The sequence below is a fragment of the Emys orbicularis genome, chromosome 3 (genome assembly GCF_028017835.1).
Source record: "Emys orbicularis isolate rEmyOrb1 chromosome 3, rEmyOrb1.hap1, whole genome shotgun sequence".
NCBI classification, from domain to species: domain Eukaryota; kingdom Metazoa; phylum Chordata; order Testudines; family Emydidae; genus Emys; species Emys orbicularis.
In genome coordinates this window covers 68,186,818-68,205,009 of record NC_088685.1, presented here as the reverse complement: position 1 = coordinate 68,205,009, position 18,192 = coordinate 68,186,818, and the positions used below count along the sequence as shown (strand labels likewise).

The 18,192-nt window shown below is 44.2% G+C and overlaps 1 protein-coding gene across 1 annotated transcript in view; it reads right to left on the bottom strand.

The window, feature by feature from the left end:
• The window catches only part of LOC135876372 (cytochrome b5 reductase 4), an 80,576-nt gene extending 62,384 nt beyond the window's left edge, over positions 1-18,192 (bottom strand). The window contains exons 1-4 of the mRNA XM_065401561.1: positions 18,118-18,192; positions 15,241-15,394; positions 4,022-4,122; positions 2,027-2,101 (exon numbers count right to left, since the gene is read on the bottom strand). Of these exons, the coding sequence (XP_065257633.1) occupies positions 2,027-2,101; positions 4,022-4,122; positions 15,241-15,394; positions 18,118-18,192 (405 nt within the window). The remainder of the gene's footprint in view (positions 1-2,026; positions 2,102-4,021; positions 4,123-15,240; positions 15,395-18,117) is intronic.

The window sequence follows — 18,192 nt, the reverse complement described above, 5'->3', positions numbered from 1 at the left end:
AAGGCCTAAGATATTCTTGCTAACTTATTAATTGATGAGAACAGGAAAGAAACCTTTTGCTATGGAATTCTGCATTAAATTATTTTTTTTCCCCTGAAGGAAATTGCTCCTTCTGAAAAGCTTTTATTTTATGTTCACTTTTAAAAAAGAGAATATTGTCATATTTCAAATGTCAAACATAGCCTTGACTGAAGGGTATTTATCAGAGACCCTAATATTATATGATTATAAACAGCAGCAGATTGTGGAAAGCAGACCTGTTAATGCTACTTACTTGTAGTGATAAACATTCAGCAAATACACCTTGATCCATTTTAAAGTAAAATATTTAACATTTTATTATTTCAAAAAAATAAATACATAAATTATTCATTTTCATACTGCTGGCCCACTGCAAAGTGAAGTCCTATGTTGCAGATATTGCTAAAAAGTACAAGCTTTCAGCATGCCATGGTGGAGTAAGCAAGAAGAAAAGCCAAACAAACACAGGAAAGAAATGGCACTGGAGCAAACAAACGAGTGGCCACAGCTGTTTAACACTGCATCCCTCCCACTGCAGGGAAGTTTAGATTGTAATTGATTCAATAGATACCACTGAGTTTGGTTTATTTTTAATTATGCCAATGTACTTCTGAAAAGGTTATTAATGTAAGTGGTACTTCTGAAAAGGTTATTAATGTAAGTGGCAGCAACTCATCTGTCACAGCTCAACTGCATTAGCTTGGAAGTTGGTTTTGTTTTGTTTGGTTCAGTTCGTTCATAAATTCCAGCATTTAAGTACAAAATTTTACAGTGGAATTAGCTGCATACAACACTGAAACACAGTCTCCTGCTTTCTCCTCCGTAAGTGTAGATATAAAGCACACAGTCAATTAAACAATATGGCCCTAGAGATGTAACTTAAGTAAGGTCTAGAAAGGTCTAATCACATCCGGATTACAATGCCTGTTAGCATTCCATACTAGGAGATAGAAGTGAGAGATTCATTGCTTAAAGTGACAGAAAGTCCTGTGGCACCTTTAAGACTAACAGATGTATTGGAGCATAAGCTTTCGTGGGTGAATGCCCACTTCGTCGGATGCATGGGACTTATTGCTTAAAGTGTAAATTAAATGCCACTTAAAAACTAAAGTCACAAAAAAAAAATCAGTTTTACATATTAATTCTGTCATTGTTTCCATACTACTTTTCTCATATTTACTACTCAAAAACAGTACCTGCTGTTCAGCAATATTTGGGGGGGGGTGAGGGGGCTATTACTAGCCACTTGATCATTACTAGAAGGCAAAAGGAATATAACAGACTTTGAAGCCTCTGGGAATCCACACCAGCACTTTTTAAGACAATTTATTTATCTCATCCAGTGATCCAAAGCAGCAATGACCAGTTTTGGATTTCGGTAAGCAAGCATTTTTTAAGCAGAACAAATAGTAATATCTCCAATATGTTTTTCCATATAAAGACCAAACAAGCCTCAAAGCTTGAACTAACTCCAAAAAGCACAGGTAGGGAAACACACTACCACCTAAGTAGTTAGCTTATTCAAACTGCTTAATAAAATACAAAGCATATTTTAGGAAGTGTGAGCCCATAATTGACATCTTGGGCTTTAAACATTATCTAATGGAAATACCACATGAAAATGAGTTGAGGCTTTACAAACTGCTCTAGGTTATGCAAAGGGAGTACCCCAGCAGAGCTGGCACAGGATGTGGGGCAATTAAAAGTAGCATCTTGTGATAAAAAAAGAAGATGATCTGTCTGAACTGCCTGCTTCCGTGACTGACAAACTGGAGCTAAACAGAGGGATACTATGTATAGAAGCCTATGTTTATAATATAGCTCCATCAATAGACAGATGGCTTTGGGAAAGTCGGATATGGGTATCTAAATCTTCTCCCTCACTTCAGAGTGCCAACTCTCAAACAACCCGAGGGTTTCAGGTGTCCCAAGACTTTCAAATAATCTAATTTCTAATTTATTTGATTTTAAAATATTCCATTTTATAAAATGTACCTGTAGTAGCAGCAACAGGTTTGAGTGCCATTCTTCCAACAAGGCATTCCTTCAACATGGATTCATAATTGACCCAACGATGAACCTGCATGGAGGAAAAGATTAGTTTTCATATATTTAAGAATATTTATAATTCTGACTGCATGTGAGAGACTATACGGTGAGAAAATGAAGGTCAGTTTTTATTTTGGAGACTCAAACACACTGGTTAAATTTTGAGATGCTACATCAGGGTTGGCCAAACTACAGCCCATGGGCCACATCCAGCCCATCAGACGTTTCAATCCAGCACTCGAGCTCCTGCCAGGGAGCGGGGTCTGGGGCTTGTCCTGCTCCACACGTGCCATGGCTCTGCGCAGCTCCCAGAAGCAGCGGCATGTCCCCCCTCCAGCTCCTATGTGTAGGGGCAGCCAGGGGGCTCCGCACACTGCCCCTGCCCCAAGCGCCACCCCCGCAACTCCCATTGGCTGGGAACCTGGCCGCGCCTCCGCATAGGAGCCGGAGGGGGGACATGCCGCTGCTTCCCAGAGCTGCTTGAGGTGAGCGTCTCCCTGAGCCTGCACCCCGATCTCCTCCCACGCCCCAACCCCCTGCCCCAGCCCCGAGCCCCCTCCCGCCCTTCGAACCCCTCAGTCCCAGCCCAGAGCCCCCTCCTGCACCCCAAACCCCTCATCCCACCCCACCCCAGAGCCTGCACCCCAAGCCCTCACCTCCCCACGCACCCCAACCCCCAGCCCGGAGCCCCCTCAAACACCTTGAACTCCTCATTCCTGGCCCCACCCCAGAGCCTGCACCCCCAGTTGGAGCCCTCACCCACTCCTGCTCCCCAACCCCAATTTCGCAAGCATTCATGTGCCACCATATAATTTCCATACTCAGATGAGGCCCCCGGGTCAAAATGTTTGCCCACCCCCGTGCTACATTAATCAACACAGGCAGGAGCATCAGGGCCACAAAGGTATTAGTACATATCCAAGGACCTTTTATTAATCAGAGTTTGATTTTTTTACATGTTTATTTTGCTTCATTGTCTTTTGTACTGGAAGTCAACTGGTCATCTTTCTTTCCTGGACCCTCGGAAAATGGGAGATACTGTAATTTGTTCACTATATTTCATGCTTTGCAAATATTTGGATTCAGCAGTCTTTAAAGTTACTCCTGGATTCTTTGAATAGTTATTTACTGTAATTTTTTATTATGTTTACATGACCTAAGTCAGTGTGCTAGCTATTTTGAAGGACAAATAGGAAATATTGCTCCCGCCCCAGAGAGCTAAAACTAGTTTAGAGGTGATGTGTAAGAGTAACAAAGAACAGGAAAGGGGATGGTGAAGAAGTAGAAGATATATAACAGTAAGATCATACAGTTTAGGTACATATATATGATCATGGCTGAATTACATTCTTGTGGGCATCAGAGAAGCAGTTAATCTTAAGGAGTCATATGAATGAAGAAAAGGCAGTGATTTATCAGACTGGAATTGGGACAGTTTCCATGATAAGGAGTAGTACAAAAAAAGGCATGAAACCATTGTCGGACAACTGGACAAACAGTGCATCAAGACCAACACTGTGGGTGGAGAAGAGGAAATGGGGCGTAACATGATAGAAGTCTAGAGGAGATATGTAGGGCTTTGAAATCAAGGACAAGAAGTTAAATGCAGTGAAAAAAGTGGGAACACAGTAGAGGAGGATTAGTCAGATCTATAAACAAGATCAATAGCAAGTTTTCTGCTATAAAAGGATTTGAGAAACTAAGGATTTTTAATTTTCAGTGGTTCTTCAGAGCTTTAGCCATAAGAAATACTCCAACTCTATAGTCTAAAACACCAAAGTGGAAATGGAAGAATGGTCAGGCTTTACTGTATTGGAACCCAAGTCCTGAACATGTTTTAACAACTTTTTTCCCCTCTCCATGCACCAAATGCCCTAAGAAACTCAGAAAATGTGCAATTTTCAGAACACCTTTTAAGAAAGTGAGTGTCATTTACTTCCAGTATTCTTACCTGATCAAAGAGATCTGTGCCATCTGTTCCTGCCGCTCGCATTAGCTCATCATCACCACCAGGGTGATACTCCATATATGGAGTGACGTTATACACAAGTCCTGCATCAAAGAATGGAGGTATAAATCATAGCAAAGAATTCCCTAATTAAAAATGTGTATTTTAAATTATTTGGAGAAAACAAATTTTAATTTTAAAGTATTTCAATGTTCTTCAGTCATGGGAAACAGCAGAGAGATCTTGGCATAAAGAATATTATGAAATACTACTGCACTATACTTCAATCATCAGTAATACAATAATGAACAAAGAGAAACATTTTAAAATGAAGCAGACTGGAAATTTCCATATCGCTACGTCATACAACAGCTATTTTGTTTAATTAAATGGAGTAATATCAGGCAGCCTAAAATCCCAGTCCTGCGAAGACTTAAGCATGAGTTGTCCAATTGAAATCAATGGGTCTACTCTCATGTTTAAAGTTAGTCAACTGCTCATGTCTTGGCAGGATTAAGGCCTAAAGTTTAAAATCAAGATACAACAGATGACTGTTTTAGAATATTGATTTAAAAGTGACTAAATCTGTTCTGTGCCAAAAATATGCCTAGCTTAGAAGAATGCCTGGAAGACGCCTTTACACAGAATTTAACTTTTCTAAGCTTTAAAAGAACAAAACAAACTGACCTTCTTCATGCCCTCAGCAACATGACATCCTGCCCATGTAATAACCTCGCAACCTTATTTAACTACAGCCTTATTGAACTACAAAATACTACCCCATTCACCACTCAACCTGTGCAAACAAAGCAGGAATGTTGAAGAAAATAAGTTACATGTGACCATGTAATTAAAGCTATTATAATACATGCAGACATAACTTTGCCATACCCAGACTTGTGAGTGCTTCAATTCACAATCTTAATGTTTTTAATGGAGGTTTTATGTATGGCGTTTACTAGGGTTTTTTACTAGGAAAAATTACAAAAACAAAAGAAATTCATGTATGTGCAGCTACAATAAAAAGCTCAGTCCTGTATGACATGCACTCAGTGAGGCAAGGGATCCTCCAAAACATTTCCAATACACCTTTTACATTCACACACATGCTCAGAGCCAATGAACTCTTATTCAATAAACATTAGTTTGCATGTACAGAACACTGTTTAAACCCTTGTAACTTTCAAATCTACGTAGAGCTTCAGCAGACCACCAATAAGCACACTTTCAACCTAGGGCCTGATTTCTAGAGGTCCTGCCCATCCATTACTCCAGATCACCTCTGAAAATCAGGCCCTAGGGTCCCTAACAAATTTAAAGTTTCCAGTCACTCCCTGCTAAGACATCAAAACTGTTCAAATACAGATCCTCCCAAGAGACATTGTTCTACTCCTTGTCCTCAAAAACTGAACCATTTTTAGCTCAAGTTTATTTCCAAGATTTACACCTGAAAGATATGTCTACAGTGGCAAGTTTCTACGTCACAAGTTATACCACTTTTATTAAGACACTGGAATTAAAACGCTGTTGCGTGTTCACATTGCTCCCTGTGACGCTGGAGCGCATCCACATTAGCAGCTCTTGCAACAGCAAAGACAGCAGTGCATTGTGGTAGCTATCCCACTGTGCAACTGGCTGCAGAGTGCTTTGGGAAGGGTTTGCAATGCCTTATGGGGAAGGCACAGCATCACATGATGCAGGTTTCCCAATCCCATTGTTCCATGGGCATCCTACTACATTGCCAGCTGCTTTACAACTGAAGTGGGGGAAAGAGAGAGTGTGTGACAGGGAGTGTGTCTGTGTGTGTATGGAGAGGGGGAGAGAGACAGTGTGTTTTGGGGGACAGAGTGTGTGTCTGCAGGCTGTCTTGTAAGTTCAGACAGCGGCAAGAAGCAACCAGTCCTGAGGCAGGGGGTGGGGGAAACCCCGACATCAGCCCCTGCCTCCCTCCCTGGGCTGTCTGCACAGCAATCTCTCTCTCTCTCTCTCACACACACACACACACACACACACACACACACACACACACACACACACACACACACCCTTCCCCAAATCTATTTAGCATTCTTCCTCTTCGGTATCAAGTCTATGTGCTTTATCCACCCTCTCAAAGCCCTTCATATTTTTGCCACAGCCTACATCGTCATTCTTTTCCTCTCCCACTCCCTATGCTCTTTCCAGGCCTCTATTTCTCTGTGTCCTTCTATCACTCTGTTCTTCATTCTATTTCCTGCCATCACTTATGCTTGGAATGGTCTCTTCTCATGCACGTGAGCCTGATCCAAGGCCTACAGAAGACAAAAGAAAGACTCCCATTCACTTCAATGGGCTTTGATTAGGCCCCATATGACCATACATGGAAAAACCCAAAACAGTGTATGAGACATACAGTACTAGTACTAAGTTCTCACAAATCATGTACTTAGAGATGTGGTTACAACTTCAGGGACCTTCATAACTTTAAATATTTTATGGTCCTTGAGTACAATATGCTACACAGGTGAAATGTGCCAAGCAAATACAATAGAACCTCAAAGATCCGAATACCAGAGTTACGGACTTATCAGTCAACCAGACACTATGTGTAGGGCTCCGTGTCTGTCATGGAGGTTGCAGATTTCGTGACTTTCTGCAACCTCCGTGACTTCTGCAGCGGCTGCTGTGGCTGACCCCAGGGCTGCCCGAGCTGCTCAGGTGGCCCAAGGGACAGCCACACAGGCCATTGCTGGAGCGGCCCCAGGGCCAGCCGCATCGACCACTGCTCAGGATGCTCTGGGCAGCTGGCCCCAGGGACCGACAGAGCAGCGGCCGGTGCGGCTGGCCCTGGGAACCACCTGAGCAGCAGTCCCGGGGGCTGTGGGAGCAGCAGTAGGTGAGCGGCCCCAGGAGCAGCAGGAGCAGCCGCTGCTCGGTGGCCCCTGTCCCCCCCCCCCAAAGCAGCAGCCCCCCCCGTATCCTCCCCCGAGCAGCGGCCCCCTGATCCTCCATAGCAGTGCCCCCCCACCCAGTTAAGATTTAGTCAGGGGTATACTGTATAGTAAAAGTCATGGACAGGTCATGGGCCGTGAATTTTTGTTTATTGCCCGTGACCTGTCAATGACTTTTACTAAAAATACCCATGACTAAATCACTGCCTTAACCATGTGGACCTGAAAATAATCAATCAGGCAGCAGTGGAGACAAAACAAAACCAAAACACCAACCCAGCAAATACTGTACTGCCTCGGAGGCTCAGAGCTTCAGCCACCGGGGGCGGGGGGGCCTCGGGGCTTCTGACCCTCGGGAGCACCGTGGGGAGCACTGGGGCTTAGGGCTTCAGCCCTGAGGCTCCATTCCTGGCTTCAGCCCCGCAGGAAGTACCGGGGCTTCAGCCCTGCAGCTCTGTTCCTGGCTTCAGCCCCACGGGGGGCGCTGGGGCTCAGGGATTTAGCTACAGGGGGACACTGGTTTAAATCCCAGCGCTCCCCCATAGCTAAAGCCCTGAGCCCCAGCGCCCCCCACTGAAACCGGGAGCAGACCTATGGGGAGCCCTGGTGCGGGCCCCCCCCACGAGGCTGAAACTGGGATCGGAGCAGAGCCGGGGGGCTGAAGCCCCAAGCCCCAGCAGCTCGGGAGAAGGGAAGCCAGAATGGGGAGAGATTGTCAGAACAGCAGGAAAGAAAGATATTGCAGCCGTGTTTTGGATGGACTACAGGAAGAGGTTCTTTCTGGATGAAGACTGAGATGCAGAAGATACCATGGTACTCAAGCTTTCTTTTGACTATACTACCACTATACTTTTGCAAGTATGTCCAAGATCAAGCATGTGGCAGTAAACTGTTCTGTTTTGTTCCAAACCAACTTTTGAATGGCATAAACTCCATTCAGAGTATATCAAAGCTACTCCTTAAAGAGTCAAAAAAGTCGATATTGTGATATTTTTCTCCTCTTATCAAGAAGTAGTGCTTTACCCCAGGACAATTCTAGCCTCTCCTAGCCCAGAAAGTAAGGGACTATTTCTATGAAGGCACTGCTGCCCCACATCACACTTATGTTAAATGAGTTTATGAAGATTGAGGTCTATAAAAAATTACTAAACTGTCTGCAAACATACGCTTTGCCAGTTTGGGAGAAAAATGGTTAGGAAAAGAAATACAAACAACTACGTGCTCAATATGCTATTCTCAACTAACCACTGAGCTGCATACCAGCAATCAAATATCCAGAAGAACACTGCTTATACCAAGAGCTTTGGTTTTCACAATACATTTATTTTAATTACTACGAGGCCAAAGAAAGATGAGGTGCTTTTACTGGAATGTTTGATCTAAGATTCAGTAGAAGTCATTTAAAAAAATTAGTTACCACAGACATCTGCTACAGCTAAATGTAAACAACTGTAATTTGCATTATTATATTAAAGACATAAGGATACGAATATGCGCTTACACACATGCTTACTTCTCCCTTAGACTATCATGTAAGTCAAAAAAAATTTAAAGACAATAATATTAAAAGTTATTACTAAAGCTCCTTCATCTGTTAGTATTTTTTGAACTCTGACAGGGTAAAGATTGTCTGCATGTCAGCATTTTGACTTTCATACTTTTGCCAACTTTTTTATATTGATCTTGCTGTTTCATATTGGTTTTAGTTTGATCCCATGTAAGAAACTGCATTCTGTCATTTTAATATACAAATATATGACAAGACTAAAATATGCTCAGCTCTGTGTGAGTGCTTTAGAGGGAAGCAAGGGTGGAGAAAAAGATTTCCATACAAAACACACACCAAGTGGGGTATTCCAAAGTATAGTGACAAACACTCCAACATTCAAGAGACCAGCTAGCATAGACTGACCTTGGAAGGGACATGGTCTCACTTCACCACGATGGCTGAGTTGAAAGCAAACACACACTAAATCTCACTAAAATGTTTGTGATGTTGCACCCCATAATGCTTTATGGAAATATGCTTATGAATGCATATATGACATAACTGGAATATGTTTTATGCTACATATGCCATGTAACATATCTCTGTAAAGGTTATGATCTATTGAATATATTCATCCTACTTGTATGCATGTATCATTTTTGTATTCAAAGTTATGAATATTGTCTGTATACTTGTTTGATTTTTAAGTAGCCTTAGTAAGGCATTTGGTCAGCTTCTTAAGAAAGGAATTTGCAAGTTAAGTGCCCAATCAAGAAACACTTAACGGACAATGGAACCCTGGAAGACTCCAATCCACATAAGAAGTCTACTTGGGATGTTCAAGGTAGCATGTGAACAATGGCTGTCACCTGTAAAATTCTGAGTCATGCATGGACATGTGACTTGCCCATGTGACTCCAGACTTGCAGCTGGATTCTTCACAGGAGAGAGGAGGGGGGTCTCCACCCACAAGAGAAAGTCTATTTAAGCCCCTGGGAGACCCCTCCATTTGGTCTTCAGCTGGCTCAAGAGATAACCTCTCCACCCCCAAAAGATACCTGAAAGAAACTGGAACAAAGGACAATAACTGCAGGGGTGTGAGTGATTGCTAGACCCAGAGTAGAAGGAGGCTAGTCTGTAAAAGAAGCTTATTGGAGCATCTGTGAGGGTGAGATTTCATCTGTAATAATTTTCTTACTGTATTAGGATAAAATTTGCATGTTTTATTTCATTTTGCTTGGTAATTCACTTTGTTCTGTCTGTTATTACTTGGAACACCTTAAATTCTACTTTTTGTATTTAATAAAATCACTTTTACTTATTAATTAACCCAGAGTATGTATTAATACCGGGGGTGGGGGCAAACAGCTGTGCATATCTCTTTATCGGTGTTATAGAGGGCGAACAATTTATGAGTTTATCCTGTATAAGCTTTATACAGGGTAAAATGGATTTATTTGGGGTTGGACCTCATTGGGAGCTGGGTACCTGAGTGTTGGAGACAGGAACACTTCTTAAGCTGTTTTCAGTTAAGTCTACAGTTTTTGGGGGACGTGGTTCAGACCTGGGTCTGTGTTTGTAGCAGGCTAGCATGTCTGGCTCCAACCAGGTAGGGTACTGAAGTCTCAAGCTGCCAGGGAAAATGGGCTCAGAGGTAGTCCCAGCACATCAGTTGGCAGTTCTCAAGGGGTTTCTGTGATCCAACCCGTCACAGTGGCGTAGTCGAGCAGGGTCTGTGCACAGTTGATTGCTTTGAGATACGGATAGTGATTTTAAGTGAATTTTGGGCGTGGTGGCTGGAGAACAGACAAAGTGGTTACTGGTTTGTTATTTTCTGTTTGCTTATTTCGGGTAAGGGAAATAGGGACAGAAAAGTAAGCAAAATAAGTAAGAGTGAAGATCAGAAGAAGCTAGAACTGCACAAGTTGCAAATTGCCCAGAAAGACTGAACACTGGGCACTGGGAAAGTCTCTGTTAACTAGAAGCCCCTGAGCTGAGTGCATTTCAGTTTCAGTGAACAGCAGAGGGGTGTGGCCCAGCACAAGAGAGCAGGAAAATGACTGCCAGCGAGGCAGCTACTAAACTAGAGCTGGCCAGACTGGAAGCAGAAGAGAAGGCAAAGGACCATGAGTTTCAATTGAAGCTCAAAGAAGCAGAGGAAACTGTGCACAGAAGGGCTATAGAAGCAGAGGCAGCCAGGGAGGAAGCTGCCCACAAAAGGGCTATGGAAGCAGAGGCAGCCAGGGACAAGAGAGCCCTGGAGTTAAAAGACAGAGAAATACAGGCCCAGATTGAGGCCCAGAAGCATGAACTGGCTGTTATGGAGTGGAAGAGACAAAACCCTCCAGCAGCTGGCTCTACTTCCCCAAAAATCCACAAATGGGAGTGACTATGTCCACAGTATGATGAATCCAGCGATATTGCTGATTATTTCATCACCTTTGAGAGACTGTGCACCCTCCATGCTATCCCTGAAGATCAAAAGATGACCACATTGATAGCAAAATTGACTGGAAGAGCTCTGGACATATTCAATAAGATGCCTATTAATGATGCTTCAAAACTATGGTAAATTTAAGGAACTGATTTTGAAACAGTTTCAGATTACACCTGAAACCTAAATTCAGGAGTCTTAAAAGGGGATCTGGATTGAGTAATGTGGCTTATGTAAATGAAATGAGAGACTTGTTAGATAAGTGGGTGAGGGGAAAAGTCATTACAAGCTTTGAAAGAATGTGAGATTTGGTTACTCAGGAACAATTCCTGAATATGTGCAGCGATGATGTAAAACAGTATTTGTGGGACAAAAAGGTGAATGCAGCGGGAGAATTAGCTGAGTTTGCAGACTCTTTCGAGCGGTCACAAGCTGCAATTAAACATAAACCACTGGCAGAGGGGTACAGGGTTGGTGGAAAGCACAATTACTGTTTTACCCCTGGGAAAAAGGAGGCTGGGCGTTCACCTCCCCATTCCCGTTACTTGTCACAAATCTCCTGTACAAGCAGAGGAGCCCAAGAGGTGCTATCATTGTAAGTCCACTGAGCACCTGAGGAATAAGTGTCCCTTGCTGATTGGGAGCAGGCAGCAGGTAACACATGAAGCTGCTGCTTCTCAGAGCCAGGCTGCTGCCTCTTTCCACACAGGATTTGTAAAGGTTGCTTCTACACAACCGAGCAGTGAGCATATGCATGCTGTTAAACTTAATGGGAAAATGCTTGTTGGTTTAAGGGACACGGGTGCAGAGATTTCTGTGGTCAGGAGGGACCTGATCCAAGAGAAGGATTTGTTGCCAGGGGAAATGGCAGAACTGGTGGGAGGTTACAAAATCCTTGCACCTTTAGGTAAGGTGCACATGGAAACTGGTTATTTGCAGGCTGAGCTGATGGTTGCAACAGTGGCACACAATTTTGCACTGTTTCTACTGGGGAATGATTTCTCTGATGTGGCAGAATCTGTACCAGGGTTGGTTAGCATCGAGAAGGAATCTTGTGCTAAAAGCCCGCGGGGGGGGGGGGGGGAAGGGAGGGGAAGGAGATGAGGCCACATGGACTGCTGGGGGAATAGGAAGGTGTCTCTTAAATTCCTCTGTAGCAATGAAGGATGCAGCTTTGGGGGCAGGAATGGCTGTAACCAGTTCCTGTAGCCCCGGGGCTCAAGGCAAGTCCCTACAGGAGGGGCTGAACAAAGCCAGCTCCTGTCCCATGATCATCTGCCTGGGGGAGGGGAGAATTCCACCTTGTAAGCAGGAGGCCATCCCAGCTGCTGACTGCCAGGAAGTTGCAGGTCAGCAGGGCACAGGGCCTGCCATGGGGTGCATAGAGACATGTATCCCGAAGGTGGAAGTTGGGGTCCTGGTAACCACTGTGGTGGGAACAGACCCCAGGGACTCTGTAGCAGGAAGCAAGCCCAACCTGAGGGAAAGGGGGGGATTTTGCTGGCCAGTGAAGGGTCTGTCATAGCTGGTAGCTGTGAGCCCACAGCTGGACCAGGGTCACCTTCCCTTTTGGAGTTATACTGACCCAGGGGGGAGCCCAGAGAGGGAAGTCCAGACGGAAGGTGAGGGGGGACAGAAGAGTCTACCCACCTTTTGTAGGGAGGCTCTTTCCCAGGAGGAGGGTGAAAAATCTGCATTTAAAATGTCAGACTCCTCTCCTGTGGATCAGGTTTTAAGGGAAGACTGGGGGTCAGATCTCCTGGAGGGGGAGTCCATCCAGCTGACCTGTTGGGGGCAAAGAGTGGGGTCTCCGAGGGGATCTTACCGATCCAAAGCACTCCATTAAAGAATGTTATTCCTGCCACTCTTGTAAAAAATAACACTGTCTCTTCAAGGCTGGGGGAAGAAGAACTCTGCTATTGGGAAGCTCCACAAGGGGGTGAGGTCCAACCCAAAGAAATTCCAGAGGGAGGGGCCGAGGGCAGGCATGGTTGCAGTACACCCTTTCCTTGCCAAAGCCCCAAACACATGCCTAAATCAAAAGCCTTCTCCAAAGAGGCAGAAGAATCTGCATCAGGGCACCGATCATGGTACACAAAGGAATTGGAAAATGTAATAGACACTAAACAAGCTAAATTGTGTGAACAAAGCTTGTCCGCCGTAAATTTGCTGTTAATCTTGTGTCTTTTACTACTTCATCTATGGGTCAAAACAAAGGAGTTAATACTAGTGGTAAACGCTTTAAAGATGTGGGACGCACCTGATTTGTGGAAAAAACTTTTGTACATGCTAGGGATGGTGACATCTTTTCAGCTTATACCTGTAAACAGGCTGGAAGCTTGGCACAGCAGCAAGAGTATAACAGGCCCAAGCTGCTGTGTGGAAGGGGAAACTGAAGCACATCGCCTCATGGCATTGGTGGCTAAATTCCAAGACACCTACACTTTAACAGATATTGCTGATTGCATTCTGTTAGCAATACTACACCCCAACCTGTTTTCAGGCACCTTGCTAGAACACCTATGAATGACATCATACGGTTTAAAGGTACTGAAAGAGGGTGTGACCAGAGACAAACAGGAATTTTAAGTATACTGCCTCCGCCATGGGCAGTGTCCAAGTCTCCGGCAGTAAGTTCAGGAGGAGGGTGTGACGTTGCACCCCATAATGCTTTATGGAAATATGCTTATGAATGTATATATGACATAACTGGAATATGTTTTATGCTACATATGCCATGTAACATATCTCTGTAAAGGTTATGATCTGTTGAATATATTCATCCTATTTGTATACATGTATCATTTTTGTATTCGAAGTTATGAATATTGGCTGTGTACTTGTTTGATTTTAAGTAGCCTTAGTAAAGCATTTGATCAGCTTCTTAAGAAAGGAATTTGCAAGTGCCAATTAAGAAACACTTAACGGACAATGGAACCCTGGAAGACTCCAATCCACATAAGAAGTTTATTTGGGACGTTCAAGGTAGCATGTGAACAATGGCTGCCACCTGTAAAGTTCTGAGTCATGCATGGACATGTGACTTGCCCATGTGACTCCAATACTCCAGCTTGCAGCTGGATTCTTCATAGGAGAGAGGAGGGGGTCTCCACCCATAAGAGAGAGTCTATTTAAGCCCCTGGGAGACCTCTCCATTTGGTCTTCAGCTGGCTCAAGAGAGAGCCTCTCCACCCCCAAAGGATACCTGAAAGAAACTGGAACAAAGGACAGTAACTGCAGGGGTGTGAGTGATTGCTGGACCCAGAGTAGAAGGAGGCTAGTCTGTAAAAGAAGCTTATTGGAACATCTGTGAGGGTGAGATTTCATCTGTAATAATTTTCTTACTGTATTAGGATTAGATTTGCGTGTTTTATTTTATTTTGCTTGGTAATTCACTTTGTTCTGCCTGTTATTACTTGGAACAACCTAAATTCTACTTTTTGTATTTAATAAAATCATTTTTACTTATTAATTAACCCAGAGTATGTATTAATACCGGGGGTGGGGGCAAACAGCTGTGCATCTCTCTTTATCAGTGTTATAGAGGGCGAACAATTTTTGAGTTTATCCTGTATAAGCTTTATACAGGGTAAAATGGATTTATTTGGGGTTTGAACCCCATTGGGAGCTGGGTACCTGCGTATTGGAGACAGGAACATTTCTTAAGCTGTTTTCAGTTAAGCCTGCAGTTTTTGGGGAACGTGGTTCAGACCTGGGTCTGTGTCTGTACAGGCTAGCGTGTCTGGCTCAAAGGTTCTGAAGTCTCAAGGTGCCAGGGAAAACAGGCTCAGAGGTAGTCTCGGCACACCAGGTGGCAGTCCCGAAGGGGGTTTCTGTGATCCAACCTGTCACAATGTTATAGCAAGGGAATATCTGACCACACCCCGTCAAGAGCCAGGGAGGCTTTATAGTTTCATAAGCACAAAGCATTCTGATACTACTGTTCAAGCTGCACACCTCCTCCAAGAAGCTCAGCTACACAACATGCATTAGCTCTGTAAGAAGCAACTTCCAGGGTTCACAATTTGCAAGCCACAGTTGACAACATGAGAATTTACCATGACAGCAGTTCTAGTTTTGGAGGCCCCTTTTAAATGTCTTCTGTTGAGAGGAAAAATCTAGAATGGATTTGGAGGTTAGTGGGCAGAAGAGGGAATAAGGTAAATGGGTATCCCTGTAATTTGTGCACTAAAAATCAGATTTCACTCCTGGCTTAAACAATTTAACTTTTAACTTAAACAGAGCTATATCCACTTATGCCAAAAGTGGATTTGGCCTAAGTTGTAAAACATGCCCAAACTACCAACTTATGAATGAGAAGAAATGACACTCACACTGTCTATATGTATTTTTTGTGTGAATAACCCACCTCTTATACATATCCAGCAATCATCTTTTTTACTGTGTTTAGCAAGCTCTTCTTCAGTCACTTCAATTAATCGTCCTTTCAATCCAGTTAAGTCTTTTCCACTTTTAGTTAGTCGAATCCAGTCCATAAGACTTCTGCCTGGTTTTAAAGGGACCTAAAAAGTAAAATATATGCTAACATTGTAAAATGCTAAAGGAAAAGTGTGAGACAAAGTGGGTGAGGTAATACCTTTTATTGGAAAAGTGCACATTCAAAAGACTACTTTGTTTTGTTTTACAAAGAGGGTATGGATAGAGTGATGACACTCTTGTTTGTTTTCTCTACTGCTATTGGGAACCCCCTGGACCAAAGCAAAACTACTTAGGACAGCTACCTACTCACTTGAGGCAAGTGACATTCTCCACTCTCTCCTTGCCCACATTAGCACCCACTGGGAGGATATTTGTCCACAACAAACTGGACTGCAGACACCAAATCTTCACTGCAGTAGTGAAGAGTCACATCAGTTTCATTCTGCTGCTGGCTGGGAAGTCTATGAATAGCAAAAGAAATAGAGCTATTCACAGAAAGAAGGGAGTCAAGAATACAATTTAGGGAGAGAGAGTATTACAAACACACCCTTCACATCAGATAGAGGAATCTCCACCAAACTGCATAGCAGCTAGGAGGCTCAAGAAGAGATAGATACACCTATTCCTCCTCTATTCAAGCACCCAAAGAAAACACATCTCCAAGTTTACCGGTCATTGACTGACCAAAAAGAAAACCAAAATCCCCAAGCAAGATCCAGGGATACCATCCTAGCAGGACCTTCCCTTTCCCAAAAGTTGGAGGTGAGGATGGCATCTCACCTGGGCATTGATCTTTAACACCTTTAATACTAATCTGTGCCTAACAGGTTTAAACCAATGATCAAATTTTCAAGCCTTAGGCCTGGTCTACACTAACCCCCAACTTCGAACTAAGGTACGCAACTTCAGCTACGTGAATAACGTAGCTGAAGTCGACATACCTTAGTTCGAACTTACCGCGGTTCAGACGCGGTCCACACGCGGCAGGCAGGCTCCCCGTCGACTCCGCGGTACTCCTCTCGCCGAGCTGGAGTACCGCAGTCGACGGCGAGCGCTTCCGGGATCAATTTATCGCGTCCAGACCAGACGCGATAAATCGAACCCGGAACTTCGATTCCCAGCCGCCAAACTAGCGGCTGGGTGTAGACAAGGCCTTACATATGGCAAAAGAGGTGAAAAAGCACGTGAGTGTACAGAAGAGAAGATGAAGAAAAAGGGAGGACTGGAGAATATTGCATAGGGAATTTAAATTTGACATGGTCAAAATTTTCACATAGCAGATGCCTATAAGTTAGGCTCCTAAATAAATTGAGCCTTATTTTAAAAACATTGAACACATCCTGCTCCTATTGAAGCCAACAGGAGCCAACTGTCCTCAGGGCTTTTGAAAGCCAGGCCCAACTTATTTAGGAACCTAAACAGAAGAGCTTTATTGGATATAAACATCCTCATGTAGAGTTTGAGCTGCAAAATGTGAAGTTAACATCAGCAGAAGAGCTATCCTTTATAAATTCTGAGATAACCTAGAAAGTCTAACAAGGAACTGGTAACTGTCCTCTTTCTCTAAAGAGACATACAGATTATCTGGAACCATAAGGCTGTGCAGATACCTATGTAGCAATCTGATCTTATCGCTGCCACCCATGTCCTTCCTACCACTTTGCTATTATTAGAGTGTAACAAACTTGAAACAAAAATGCAACAAGCAAGCATAAGCTCCTAAGGACAGTGAATGCATGTTCTTGAATGTTCGTACAGCACCCAGCACAACGGTTCCACCAATACTTGCCAACTACATAAAATTAAACAAGAAAAAAAGCATTAACGCAACATTAAAGTAAAAAAATTAAGTCAGGAAATTCCAAAAGATAATTTTATAGCATATACATTGATAAATACTACATGTAAGTTTAGATTTAATAAAGAAAATTAACAGGAAATAATACATATGGGTTATGGTTAACACTGGACTTGCCATCAGACTGGCAATCTATCTAGTCCTGCATTCTATCTCTGACAGTAGCCAGTACCAGATGCTTCAAAGGAAAGTGCAAGAAACTTCAAATGGACAATTATAAAAGTCAGCCCATAGGGCAAGTGTCCTCCTTAGCTTCGGCCCTGAAGCACAAGGAGATAGATCCTTTAACCTTATAAAATTATTAAAAATACAACAGTGTAATTGTGGACTGTCTTCATTATATATAAAGATGCCAAATCCTGCTATACTCATGGAATGTGGCAATGAGTCCCATAGACCAATTATACCACGTTTCATTAAGCAGAGGTTTTCCTTGCTGCACCCCCATAAGTGCCACTTTCCTTTTGGAAATTCTGGAGCTGTTCTTGCCAGTCCCTGACACTAACGCTGCACTACAGCTCTGTCTCTTCGCATTGAAAGGAACTGATCCGCACTCCGCATGCTTTCCCCGCTATACGCAAGTGAAGCGTGTGAACAGGCGAGAGGTGCCCGATCCCCAGGGCATCGGTATGAGGACGCAGCTGGTTCCAAACACGAGGCAGGAGAGCAGCCCAGGGCTGCCTCCCAGCCCCCGGGGTGACAGCCCCCGCCTGCCCACTACTCCGGGCCCAGCTCGAGCGCACACAGCATCTCGGCGCCGCTTGGCTGCTCCCTGCCCGGCTGCTGTGGGGCCCCCGTGGTGCTTCACCGGCCCCGGGCAGAGCCGAGCGACACCCGCCTGCGGCGGCACTGCCCAGGTTTCGCAGCCGGGCGGCAGCCCCGAAACAGGCAGCGCCCCGCCACCGCCGGGAAAGACGGGGCCAGCCCCCCTGCCTGCCCGGCCCCTACCTTGCTGCGCCCCCCCGCGGCCGCCCGCTGCTGGGAGCCGGACGCGGGGAAGGCCTGCGCCGGGACGTTCAGCAT